Genomic DNA, 14,905 nt, shown 5'->3' with positions numbered 1-14,905 from the left:
GGAGGGGAGAACGATTGGCAAGGTTGCCGGAACGGCACTTAGAAATAAAAATTCAGCTCTACATCAATGGAGTCAATGGAGCGGGAACGTATAACATTATACTAGTGTTAACGTTTTATTGGTCAGAATACAAATGTGCTTAGCATTACAGTGTGGAGGGCATTCATTTCATCGTGTCACCCCTTAAGTTTATTATTTGCATAACATTGTACTTGTAGATGTTATCATCATTTGCGTGTCATACTACTCATGATGTTATGATGTGTACAGGGAAAATCCTATACTGAACTCTTAAAGGAACAGGTCATATCATATCCAACATGTTACTTAACTGTGCTTCAATTTATTTTATGATGTTACACATTTCACACATATAACACATGCAGTGTATAGTAATGTTGCTATACATGATACAATGCTTTCAATGTGTAACGCATGATCAAACGTTAATGTAGTTGTTTCTTTTCATGTTTACATGTACTTTGTGTCCTCCCTTTTTGATGACGTCAGCAATTGGACACTCAATCACATTGCATGTTTACATTGGACACCATGCATTACAAGCACTTCATGCTAACTTATACACACATCTACAATAGTTACTCATTCTTACACGTTTCAAACTGAATCAACAGCAACTATCCTGATGCCTGAAATGTATGAATATGCACAGTATCATTCATTTATGTGAACATGTGACAATAACATTGCAAATTACACATGTTGCAAAGAACTTCTTCTAAGTCAATCTCATGCTTGTATCCTAATTAGATGACTGAGTGTTGCGTTCAGAAGTGGTACATGCATTACACATTCCACAAATACTTTCCAGTAAATGCTTCAACAAAGCTTAACGTTACATCATTGTGAAATATCAGGATTGGCTGCTGAATAAAGATAAATAATACTTGTTAGATCAAATGGATACAGGTTGGGAGTCAACTACTTGGATATGTTAATGTGACACCTTGCACTTTAGCATCTCACCTGACATCATCACATAGGTATTTAAAGGAGGGCAATTACCTGCTCATTCACAGCTACAGACCTCAAAATGATGCGATTGTTTAGGAGACGGAGGAACATTCTAGTGAACGAGATCCTTGCTGATGGAGAGGATGTCATAGGCCAACCTAGGGACAGAGCAAGGGACAGTGGCAGGGACAGTGACAGGCACGCGGACAGGAGAGGGAGAGGAACAGGGAGAGGGCAAGGAGATGAGAGGAGAAGAGAGAGGAGAGAAGTTGTGGCTCGTCCTCGTTTGTACAGGGAGAGAACCCTGTTAGATGGGATGAGTGAGGAGGAGATAGTAAGTCGCTATCGTTTGAGTTCAGCAGCAATCTTAGCTCTTTATGAAGAGATACGGGAAGATTTAGATTTTGTGACAGCCAGAGGTCGTGCAGTCCCTGGGCTTGTTAAAATGCTGTGCTCATTACATTATCTTGCTTCCGCGTCATTCCAAACAACAGTGGGCATAGTGGGCGGGGTCTCGCAATCTACATTCTCGCGGGCCTTTACCCAGTTTCTATGTGCACTCAATAGATGCGCTAGGAATTATATTCATTTTCCTACAGAGCACACAGAGTGGCTGGAAGTCAGGAATGGCTTTTATGCCATAGCCGGGATACCATGTGTGATGGGTGCAATAGATTGCACCCATGTTGCTTTGATCCCGCCTAGTCAGAGTGAGCATGCTTACCGCAATTGTAAACACTACCATTCCCTGAATGTACAGGTGGTATGCGATGCCACGATGAAGATTATGCATGTGGTAGCCAAATTCCCTGGTTCCAGTCACGATTCCTCTATCCTGAGAAACTCATCAGTCTTCCATGCTTTCGAAGAAGGCAATTTTGGACCTGGTTGGCTGGTGGGTGAGTACATATAATGATGTGGTAGCACAAAACTCTTGCTTTTATAGGAATTGTTGTATGTTATAATGTTAGCACTAATTGTTTCATATGTGTGCACCATGGATTATAGGTGACTCAGGATACGGAATTAGGCCGTGGCTGTTGACCCCGGTGCCAAACCCGCAAAATGAAGCAGAGGAGAGGTACAATGTTGCCCATATATCGACGCGATCCGTTATAGAGAGGACATTTGGCCTTCTCAAGACAAGATTTAGGTGTCTCGATAGAACTGGTGGGGCACTTCAATATAAGCCTGCTAAAGTGTCTGATATTATCATTGCATGTTGCATTTTGCACAATGTGGCACTCAGAAATAATGTGCAAACAGACATAACTCAGGGTTTGGAGGAGGACCATCCCGTCAATGTACCAGCTGACACTGAGCAAACAGCCAGTGGTGTTGAGACACGTCTCAATGTCATAAACACATTTTTTTCATGTAAGCAAATACATATATGTTCATAGTACTACATACATATATTCATTCTTTGTTATGATAAATACATTTGTCAAAATACCATTCACTTAGGAAACAGATGAATATGGGTCGCACTTCTTTATCTTCTCTGCTGTATGGACAAATGCATGTGGCACCGGTATGTCATTCATCCACACGTTCTATTATCATTCTTATAATTTTAACTTTTTGTCAGTATGTGCAACAATGATGTTTAGTACATTAATATTTTATGTACATGCTCCTTTTGATTATGCATACACAATACACCTACTATGTCCATACTCATTAGTTAGTGCAGTATGGTTACATACAATGTTATTTTTGCTGTGTGACATATGCATCACAATGATGTGTACAGCACTGTGTTTTTCATATTATATTTAACTAAATCTACTTGTTGTTTCATATCTAACAATAAATAGACACTTTGGTGTGTTGCTTCCCTTCATGAACATGTCATGGCAATGTTTTATATTCATTCATGTTTTCTTTTTCAAGGTAAATCACGTCAATGACTGCTCATGGTATGTATTCAACTCACATGTGTCATAAGATGTCACAACATCTATAAAGGTATACAGAGGCGGCACACTTTATTTGAAGTGGGCTGGAGCCGCAAGACGGGAGGTGTCCCGGCTTGCTCGTTGCTTTCCCTCGGCGTGCCGCGCGTCATCGATGCGCGGTCACGCTTCATTGGGAGCGTGCGCGCACGGCACGCGTGCCCAGGGCTCCCCGAGGGAGCCCTGGGTTGCTCCTAATGTGGGGGTTGCCTTGGGGGGCTCTGGGGGACCCGGCGGACCCGGAGAATGGAGGGGGAAGCCCCGATCGGAGGACCGATCCTCCGAGGCTCCGGCGCGCGCCCGGGACACCTCGGCGCGCGCCCGGTTTCTGTTGCGGCCGAGACCGGGTAAAGCTTCTAATAAACTCGGCCGCAACAGTAGTTACAGGATGTGTAAACACAACGGACATAAATAAATGTGAAAATAAAAATATGGGGTAGAGGACCCCAATCACCCGGTGCTACAGAGCTTTGTATTAACCCACAATGATAAAAAATGAGTATATCTAACTGCTTTAGAACCGGGTCACTTAGTGTAAAAATGCGTGCTTGAGGCTGTGTGCATAAATCCCCTAGATGGCACAAGGTGGCAGAGATATGCAGAGTTGTAAGGGGGGAGTCTTGAAACCCCCCCCTGACCTCTCCAGTCTCTGAACTGAATTAGCCTATATGCCTGGGGCAGCTCTCATGGGGCAGCAATAGTACTCACGTATGTGTGAAACCACCGGTTCTGTGTGCTCCAGGCTGATGTAACAAGTAGAAGAAGTGTACCTGTTCCGGTGAGGAGAGGCAATTCAGCGGGCACCACGAGGCAGATGAAAAAAAGTTGCTGAAGCTGGACTGTGCTGTGTAACAAATCCTTTAATAAAGCATGGTTAAAAAGAGGGGGGACGCATACCCCTGGGCCTCTAACGCGTTTCACCCGCAGATTGGGCTTTTTCAAAGAGTACATTACCCGTGTGCAGGCCACTGATATACCAGGAGTTAACCGGATGTGACGCCATCCAGCCAATGGGCTGTAAGTATGTCGCGAGCGGCATGATGGGATGCCAAGCTCACTGCCTGACGGCGCCAACACGGAGTGAACCGGATGTGACGTCATCCAGCCAATGAGCTTACGGGCTGCCGCAAGCTGCATGATGGGATACTGAGTCCAGGCTGGATGACAATCGCGCGGCACCACTGGGCATCAGTGTCATGCGCAGTTGGGACTGGAGAGTTAAAAACAAAATTGAAGAGAACATTTGAGCAATCTACGTGTCAAATATGGTATAACAATACAATGCATAATGTTAATAAAGTACAAAAGATTTGAAAACATACATTTCATAGAATATATGTGTATATTGTTGTAGAAAGCAAAATAATAAAGCAATGATAATTAAAAAATAATAAATAAAAACAAGTAATGGCAAAAGGTAATGGGCATTTCCAATATCTAATTATTAATATTCCGATGGTATTAAAACATACAGTTAATACATTTGTATTATAATTAGTACAGTTTGTTAGTATCATTGTTCAATCAAATAGTAATCAATTACAATTAGAGAATTTAAGGATATAATGACATCAGTGCGATTCTGTAATATATCTAGACTAACGAAACACTACATGATACAGCGTAATATTGATCATCAAATTTATCATTATGAATGATAGAATGCACCAGTGTGAACATTGCAGATCTCATTTAAGAAGTGGAAGGATGGAGGGAGGAAAAAGGGGAAAGAGAGGGGTGGGTAGAAAGCGGGAAGGGCGAAAGGGGAAGGGAAAAGGGGGGAGGGAAAGGGTGGAGGAAGGGGAATTGAGGATGGGAGGAAAAAGGGAAGAAAAAAGAGAAAGAGAAGGGGGGAGGGACATGGGGAAAGGGGAGGGAGAGGAGGGGGGGGAGGAGGGGGGGGGATGGAGGAGGGAAGGGCAAGAATGGAAAGGGGAGGGGGGAAGGCAAAGAGGGAAACGGGGAGGGGGGAGGGGAGGGGGGGAGGGAAGGGGAAAGGTAAAGGAAAGGGAGAAGGGAAATAGGGGGGGAGGGGGGGGAGGGGGGGGTGGAGAACATTGAATAGGTATATTATCAAAATATATTGTAATCATATATATATAAACATATGGACTCGAGTAAGTGAGCAAAAACATGCTGATAGATAACTCTTCATTGGTCACGAAATCCAAGGACTAAATATAGAATATGTTCAACATATCAAACGTATATTAAACATTAAACCTGGAAGTTGCATGGAGACGGGGGTAATTTCATATATATATTGTATTTCTACCCCCTAACATGTTAGTAATAGTCATTGAATAAAAGAGTGTGTTAATGGGCCACATGGGCGAACTACAAAAAATGGAACGCTTATTATACAGGGTTCCCTGTGGCAAGAGGCAAACATTCTATAAAAAGTGTTTTATCTCCCAGTCCACGTTGATACCATTTGGTGTCATGGTATCTAGTGTGAAAATCCAGAACATCTCTTTTTGATTGAGAATGTTCTGACGATCTCCACGTCGGACTGGGAGTGGAATGTATTCTAGACCACTGAAAGTAAGATGGTCTAACTTTCCTTTGGGACATTCCATAAAGTGTCGTGCCACAGGGAACCTCTGGTCTTTGTTCTTAATGCTTCTAATGTGTTCCATTATTCGAAGTTTTAATGGCCGTATAGTTCGCCCTATGTAGCCCATGCCACAACCGCATGTCAAGAGATATATCACATAGTTGGTATTGCACGTGATAAAACTCCTCAGTTTGATTTTGTTTTTGTTTATCTTTGACTGAATTGTTTTGATTGGTTTTGCATAAGTACAGACTTTGCAAAAGCCACATTTAAAGAAGCCTATCGGGGGAACAAAACCCTTGGTTTTCATATGTGGTTTTGTATACATACTTGGTGATATATAGTTAGAGATGGTCTTAGCCTTTTTAAACACAAATTTAGGTAACTTCTCGATGTGTGGCTTAAGTTTACTGTCCAATGACAAGATGTTTCAGTGTTTGGATATAATGGACCGGATGTTATTTGCTTGGCGGCTATATTGTGTGATAAAATAGAGTGGCATTGATTCTTTTTTACAATCCATTTTAATCTTTTTCTTCAACAATTTAGTACGTGGAATCTGACACGCATATTCGAACGCCTCCTGTAAGTCCATTTTACTGTATCCCCTGTTGAAAAATCTCAAGGCAAGTTCTTTGGATTGCTCTACAAATGAATCATTTGTTGAGCAAATACGTTTCAACCTTAGGAATTGTGCCTTCGGTATACCTTTGATTAAGGGGCGTGGGTGACCACTGTTAGCCTTAAGAAACGTATTTCTTGAATTTGGCTTTCTGTAGATGTCAGATTGAATAGATTGACATGAGTCAACAGATAAAAGTAAATCCAGATACTCGATCCTTTGTTCATGATGTGAAAAAGTAAAATGCAAATTATAATCATTCTTATTTAACTGGTCCACAAATTCCGTCAGGGACCTTGTGTCACCCTCCCAAATTAAAAACAGATCGTCAATAAATCTCCGATAGAAAGTGATATTTTTACGGAAAGAATTAGTGTGACTAAAAATGTGTGCGTGCTCCCAATATCCCATGAACAAATTTGCATAAGATGGTGCGAATGATGTACCCATTGCAGTACCCCGTGTCTGTAAATAATAAGTAGTGTCAAAAAGAAAATAATTATGAGTGAGTAAAAATAAAATAGATTCTAAAATGAATGTGATCTGTGCTGGTGATAACAGTGATTGATTAAGAAAATATTGTGCTGCTGTAATACCTTGTGAGTGATCAATAATAGTGTAGAGGGACGTTACGTCTAAGGTGACCCATAAATAATTGGGAGACCAAGTGAATTTAGCAAGTGAATTTAATAAGTCTGTGGAATCTTGTAGGTATGACGGAAGTTTGTGGACCAGTGGTTGCAAAAAAATGTCAATGTATCTGGATAATCCATCTCCCAAAGATCCAATACTCGATATAATTGGTCGCCCTGGAGGGTCGACAAGAGATTTATGGATCTTTGGGAGATGGTGAAAAATGGGGATTACTGGATTTTGAACAGACAGGAAGCTTCTTTCTTTCTCGCTTAACACTTGTAAAATAACTCCAAAGTCAAGAATATTATTTAACTGTTTTGCAAAAACATCAGTGGGATCAGATTTGAGGGTTTTATATGACTTTATGTCGTGTAATTGTTTTAATGCTTCTAATCGATATTTGGCATTACTTTGCACAACGATTGCACCCCCCTTGTCGGCATTTTTTATGACCAAGTTTTTGTTGGTCATCAAGCTTCGAATACTTAGCTTGTCATCTTTGGACATATTATTGCCGACATGGGGGGTGAATTTGTACCCTTTTTCCAATAACAATAAGTCTCTCTCGACCAGTTTCTCAAATGTGGCTATGTGTGGGCCTTTTACGTGTGAGGGATAGAAGGTTGAGCGTGTCTTCAAGCCTGAGTCTCTAGAACCTACCAGGAAGGAGGTTACAGATGTAGCCTCCTCCTCTGTAGTCTGGTCGTCTAGAAGACTGTTCATGTCCTGAAGGGTGCATAACTCGGTGAATGATGTTAAACCGTCATTTGTTGACTCAGGGTCCTGAAACATAACGGGGATGGAATTAGTTACATCATCATTTATAATAGCATCATCTTTATGAAAAAACTTCTTCAATACTAATTTTCTAATAAAACATTGTAAATCTATTATGGTATTGAACAACTTGAAGTTTTCAAGAGGAGCAAAATTTAGTCCCTTGTTGAGTAGAGACAGTTCATTCACAGAGAGGGGTACCCCAGAGATGTTAATAACATTATTTTCTGGGCTCAGGTGTACTTTTTCCTTTTTGTGACTGCGCCCTCTTCCCTTGGAACGCCTAGTCCTTGGTCGTTTTTTGACTGGGAAAACAATGATGGTGCAGGTCTTTGCTCACTTTTGAATCCCTGTCCATATTCTGAGTCATGGTCACTGCTATATTCACTCTGGTTAGATGTGTGTCTGGTGGAAAAAGACACTCCATGTGACCGGTAATCACTGTCAGAGGCGTCTGAGAAACTTGATTGGTCTCCTGTTCTCTTTTTAAGTATAGAGGGTTTGGGTGTAGATTTCTCTTTGGGACCTTGTACATGTTGTTGATTCCTTTGATTTGGTTTTTTGGTTTTATTGGGAGCGTTGGGATTCCTTGTTGGACGAGGGGGTTTTTGCCAGATGTATATTTGGCCACGCTCATAGTCCAGGCGATCCCTATCAAATTTAATTTGTTTTTTCTCCATAATTTCTTTATCAAGTTTGGAAATGTTTTGGTATAAAAGATTATCATTTGTAACAAAGTTTGGCATATCTTCAAACTTGTCCAGTTGATCTTGGAGTTTTTTGATGTTTTCTACCCCTTCCTCCACCCTTTCCCTCCCCCTTTTCCCTTCCCCTTTCGCCCTTCCCGCTTTCTACCCACCCCTCTCTTTCCCCTTTTTCCTCCCTCCATCCTTCCACGTCTTAAATGAGATCTGCAATGTTCACACTGGTGCATTCTATCATTCATAATGATAAATTTGATGATCAATATTACGCTGTATCATGTAGTGTTTCGTTAGTCTAGATATATTACAGAATCGCACTGATGTCATTATATCCTTAAATTCTTTAATTGTAATTGATTATTATTTGATTGAACAATGATACTAACAAACTGTACTAATTATAATACAAATGTACTAACTGTATGTTTTAATACCATCGGAATATTAATAATTAGATATTGGAAATGCCCATTACCTTTTGCCATTACTTGTTTTTATTTATTATTTTTTAATTATCATTGCTTTATTATTTTGCTTTCTACAACAATATACACATATATTCTATGAAATGTATGTTTTCAAATCTTTTGTACTTTATTAACATTATGCATTGTATTGTTATACCATATTTGACACGTAGATTGCTCAAATGTTCTCTTCAATTTTGTTTTTAACTCTCCAGTCCCAACTACGCATGACACTGATGCCCAGTGGTGCCGCGCGATTGTCATCCAGCCTGGACTCAGTATCCCATCATGCAGCTTGCGGCAGCCCGTAAGCTCATTGGCTGGATGACGTCACATCCGGTTCACTCCGTGTTGGCGCCGTCAGGCAGTGAGCTTGGCATCCCATCATGCCGCTCGCGACATACTTACAGCCCATTGGCTGGATGGCGTCACATCCGGTTAACTCCTGGTATATCCCAATCTGCGGGTGAAACGCGTTAGAGGCGCAGGGGTATGCGTCCCCCCTCTTTTTAACCATGCTTTATTAAAGGATTTGTTACACAGCACAGTCCAGCTTCAGCAACTTTTTTTCATCTGCCTCGTGGTGCCCGCTGAATTGCCTCTCCTCACCGGAACAGGTACACTTCTTATAAATAAATGTGACTATAGAAATATGTGTTTTCAGTATAGTGTAAGTGGGTTTTTCTACACTTGGTGGTTAATGTGAATTGTTGAATAAAAACAATAGGGACATTACATTACAATTACTGTAGAAAACTTTACTCAATCCATTCCTGTAATATAGGGGTGGGTGGAGAGAAGGGGATAAACCGTGTTACAATTTATATTATGGAGGATAACATCCACGGATGCACATGAGTCATTTTTACGCTCAAAGCATGGTTGCCTGTAAAGACAACAATGTATTATACATTATTTACATTACAATGTATGTGATTAGTTCTTCTATCAATGCATATTCATGTTCTTTATAACATTGTTACATGTGTATGTGTAAGTCACACATGGGTGTTCATTTGACATACATGTCACATGTGTTACAAAGTGAATTCCAAGTAAAATGTAAATTATGTATATTTGCGAGTTTTCTAACTTCATTCAACACACTGACAATGTTGTTAATATAATTTTAATGTCATTCACGTAAGGTAATCATTATTATCATGATACTTGAGTACTAATGTCAACATGACAACGTCAATTTGCGTCACATTTGCATAGGCACACATTACAGCAGCACTGTGTGTGTGTGGCACTTTTTGTGTCATGCATGTTTTCCCACAAAAAATAACAACAATTCACATACTAATGTTGATTGTTTCATCACACTCACTTTGTTCTGTCTGTGTTGAACGTTTCATAAAAACACTAAACTATAGTTAGTCATAATTATAAAATATACACACTAATGTTAATTTGTTCAGGTTGTGTAATTAATATTCAATAGCTCATGAATGTTAGGTTAGCATTATAACTTATGTGAAATATTAATTGTCACATGAAAACAATGTTTATATGACCTACCTATTGTTATTGTGTAGTTTCACATACAATGTATTGTACTTGTTATGTAGCATGTACATTATGTCACAAGTCACACGTGACATTATACAATGTAGTACACAAATGTGTTGGACGAGTGAGACAGTTGTTTGCATATTTCACACACCAACACATATCATGTTAGTATAACATATAAACAAAATTATAAAACTTCGAACTTCAGTGCTTAGAAACATCATAATGTTAATTTAGTGCATACTAAATATAGGCCTAAGCAGATACAATTATGTCTTCATAGTTAATGAGCGCAAGAAGCACTGAAAGCATTGTAACATATGTATTATAATAGGATTTTGTTCATTGTCAGAATCATATAATATAACGAGTATATCTTTTGAAATCATACATTGATCACATGTGTTCATCCGCGACATCTGTGAAATATAGCAAACACATAATGGTCAAATATGGCACATTTATATATTTATGTGCATGACAACGCCTAACACATCTCTATATGAGTCTGTTTATTCACGCATAACTAACGTATATGTTTTAAGTTAAAGGATCGAACCACAGATACTGAACTGTCATTTTGATAATGGCTTTGCTGGCATTACTACGGATATGATATTTCCGGTGCCTGTATACATAATAATGTGCGTGCAGAACTTCAGTTGCGCGCGCACTTAACCATTGTGTGGACTAAGTCTTAGCGCATGCGCAAAACAATGTGTACGCTGTGCATTTAATACATGTCCCTCCATGGTGTTGATAGCAGTAAGCATATAAGGCTGCGGTCCCAGTAATGTCTGTGACACTCGCGGCTGGCGGGGGGGGGGGCGGCACGTGTCACAGCGCTAACCGCGATCTGCATTCTGTGAGGAGAATCTTGCGACGGGAGGGGGCGTGGTCGGGTATTTGCGGGGGCGTGGCCAATACGTCACGCGGCTGTTCGCCCTCATTGGGTGAACCGCAGGTGGGGGCGTGGCCACGCTTCCGTCGCTAAGAGTCAAAGAGATTGTAATGAGTTAACAAAAACCCTGGCGCACGGCGCGCCTGCACCTTCTGCGTCACGGTGCGCAGTGGGCACAGCCCCATTGAGGGGCGGTGCTTACACACACACTGCACGCCGCGCCGTGCGCACAGGCTGTACTGGGACCGCAGCCTAATGGTTGGAAGTAATGCTATGGAAGCGAAACTAATTCACTTAGACACACGTACTGATATTACTTTTAGTAACGGACGTGTGTACACGCAAATAACGGATGATCAGCCAATGAGCGATCAAAAGACGTGTGACGTCATGTGAAGGCACCGTGAAATGCACGCAAACACTCCTCCCACTGAATTAACATTTCCCGCCAGCGCTGTGCACGCACATAAACACCGACGCGCGCGCATGACACACTGCACTGACCCTAACAATAAGCAAGCCAATTGTCACAGCAAATCCACTTTGACGTGCGCACATCGTTTGGGGGCGGGGCTTGCTTCCGTAAACCTTTTTAAGGACGCCTTGGATCATGACAAGTATCCCACGTCATATGTGGCCGACCCTTTACTTTTTACTATGTTGCATGTTAAACAATGAGGTGTGTGTTACAGTTAGGGTAACATGTAGAAATTATACTTTAAAAGAGTTTAGAGTAGGTTTTGTGAGTCCGTCAACAATGTGTCTTAATGCTTTGTCATGTAGTATATTCTTATAGAAAATAACGTGTTTGTGCACGCTACATGTAAGGCTGTCTGCAATGTTAAGCTGTATCCACGCATTTGGCTATGAAATGGTGGATCTTACAAATGTAGACATTTACACTGAGTAAACGCATAACGATTATTGTATTTACCATTGTTGTAGAATTCAAAAGTGATTTGGCTGCAACTGGTCGCTCCACAAAGCCACAGCAGTCTCATCCATGCTTGAGGCAACCGTTGAATCCTGAATCACACACATCTCCATGAGGCGCTCATATGGATCTGCAATGTCTTCTTCAAACAAGACGTCCAGAGGTACGTACAGTTTTTGGTTGTTTTCCCATCCACATAGGTATTGCCCATATAAGTTTGGAGACATATCATAGTTATGTGCATCTAGCATCTGGTCTTCATGGCTGGAGGGTGCAGGTATTGCAGCAGGTATAGCAGCTGACGCGCCAGTCGTTGCGGCTCCATTGTAAGTGTTATTAGGCAAAAAAATGCTATTTAACAGAACATATGTTCCATGTTCCATGGTAATTTTAAATGATGGGGCAATCTGCCAACATCCATATCGTTGGTCTAGGCGATCATGGACACGCTCAAAACATGCATTTGTTGATAAAGTGAATCGTACTGAAGTTTTAAAATTAGATTCTCGGCACGCTTCTTTATAGTATGGATATTTGTTTTGAACCAAGTTATAGATGTGGGCAACGCTAGCTTTTTTTGCTTCAGTTGATTCTATTGCTTGTGAAATCAAAAATGTATATGATTTTCCTGGATGGCTGTGAAATGCCTAAGCTTCTGCCATTTCTGCTCTGTTGAAGTGATGTGTGTAAGTACAGCGCATACACTGGCGACACACTTTATTCGAGCTCGGCTAGTCCCACGAATTCGGGTATACCCGGGTATATTGAGGTTTGTGACTGTTTTCTGCCCGAGTGCATTGAGTTATTTTCCGGCAGGGATTGAAGCATTTTATTCCCGCTGGCTGCAATACTGCACAGTACATATATATATACTGCATTACAATTCATGAATTTATGCCATCTGGTAGACACGCGAAGCATTGCAGCCTATTAAATCCTAATCATTATCATTTAACAGATCAGCCGCCCGTCAGCCAGGCATGAACCCAGGCTGGGAAGGCAAATGCAACGGGGCTTGTCAGAGGTGAGGAGCGGCGCATTCCAGGTATCTGCCAGGTACATACCGGGTATTTGCTCGAATAAAGTGTGTCGGTGCAGTAAGTGTTTCTGCTGAATGTGAAATAAATTACATTTTATCTCTGTGTGGTTTCCTCCAAGGTTAAAATACAAGCTCAATGTTGAACGGCTTTGTTTTTCCCCCCACTACAAATGTAGGAACATAATTGAAACACATTCTTTGTGTAAGATAGTCATTTCACTGTAAACGAAACTTATTTTTCATGTTAATGAACATGTGCAAAACAAGTTATCATTTACAATTAAAATAAAAATGTGTGTGAAAGATTCAACAGTGATAGAATGAACAGATTACTGCTTACACTGACCTATAATGACCCACATACACACCTGTGTCTGTTTTTGTCTCTCTCTGTTTCTCAATGTTTAAATATCTCTCTCTATTTGTGTGTGGCTGGTTATCTGTGTCTCTCTCTTACACTGTCTGTTACTGTCTCTTGAGACATATATTGTGACAGAGTCACTAACTCAGTAGGCTGGAATAGTGAATGGAGAGACGCTGCAGCCAGTTCACAGAGTGTTAATCTCCTCAGACAGAAGGAAGCACAGCTGCAGCCTAATTAAACAGGGGCTGAACTCATGAGTGAAACAAGTGCTTTAAAAAGCAGGAAGTTGCTCACACAAGGTGAGCTTGTTTTTCCACAGGAAGGTGGAGAGAACTCTCCCGGCTTGGAAGCCGTAGCAGCTGCTGCTGCTCTGGTCCCCAGTCCTGCGAGGAGCTTTGCTGCTGGGACCAGCTGGGACCCCAACCCAGGATAAAGATAAACATTGCTGCGAGGCTGGACACAGCCTGCTCCCCGGAACCGTGTTCCTGTTTGCTGTTTGGAGCTGCAACAGATAAGACTTTATTATTATGCTTATTGGTTATCGTTTGTGTAGCATGTTTTGGGCATGACCAGATTAGCTGGCTGTCCTGTTAGTAAGGGCTCAAGAAGTGAGTTAGTGTCCCTAATGGGACTAGGCTTTAATTTGCAAGAAAGTAGTTTCTTAAAGGGACAGTGCACCCGTATTTATTTTGGTTGTGGCTAATAAACCACTATAGTTGAACGTTTCCCACCGTGTCTAGTGTCTTACTGACCCCGCCGCGAGGCCGTCCTGCCACAATATATATATATATATAGATATATATATATATACTGCACCGACACACTTTATTCGAGCAAATACCCAGTATGTACCTGGCAGATACCTGGAATGCGCCGCTCCTCACCTCTGACAAGCCCCGTTGCATTTGCCTTCCCAGCCTGGGTTCATGCCTGGCTGACGGGCGGCTGATCTGTTAAATGATAATGATTAGGATTTAATAGGCTGCAATGCTTCGCGTGTCTACCAGATGGCATAAATTCATGAATTGTAATGCAGTATATATATATATATATATATACTGTGCAGTATTGCAGCCAGCGGGAATAAAATGCTTCAATCCCTGCCTGGAAAATACCTCAATGCACTCGGGCAGAAAACAGTCACAAACCTCAATACACCCGGGTATACCCGAATTCGTGGGACTAGCCGAGCTCGAATAAAGTGTGTCGCCAGTGTATATATATATCTATATGTGTGTGTATGTGTTAAAATTTAACTATATTGTGTGTGTGTATATGTATAAGTATATATATATATATGTATGTGTATATATATATATATATATATATATATATATATATATATATATATATATGTGTGGATATATGTATACATTAAAAGCCTTAGATGTAAACAGGCCTTGTTATTTAGTTAGTATGTCATGAAAGCTTATAACATTACTGGGTGAGTATG

At 41.0% G+C, this 14,905-nt stretch overlaps 1 protein-coding gene across 9 annotated transcripts in view; it reads right to left on the bottom strand.

The window, feature by feature from the left end:
• Nucleotides 1-14,905, bottom strand: part of SLC12A7 (solute carrier family 12 member 7) — a 623,740-nt gene that overhangs the window by 65,926 nt on the left and 542,909 nt on the right. The window contains exon 16 of one of the 9 annotated variants that reach the window (XM_075586365.1): nt 5,484-7,531. The exons of 4 other annotated variants lie outside the window; for them this stretch is intronic. In XM_075586365.1, coding sequence (XP_075442480.1) covers nt 5,921-7,531 — 1,611 coding nt within the window. In that variant the 3' untranslated portion in view covers nt 5,484-5,920. Of the gene's footprint in view, nt 1-5,483; nt 7,532-14,905 lie in introns of those variants that run through there. 4 more of the 9 variants (XM_075586363.1, XM_075586362.1, XM_075586361.1 and 1 more) reach the window with 4 other exon arrangements.

The sequence above is a fragment of the Ascaphus truei genome, chromosome 2 (assembly GCF_040206685.1).
Source record: "Ascaphus truei isolate aAscTru1 chromosome 2, aAscTru1.hap1, whole genome shotgun sequence".
NCBI classification, from domain to species: Eukaryota; Metazoa; Chordata; class Amphibia; order Anura; family Ascaphidae; genus Ascaphus; species Ascaphus truei.
Note: the sequence above shows the minus strand (reverse complement) of the source record. Positions and strands in the feature narration are given on the sequence as shown.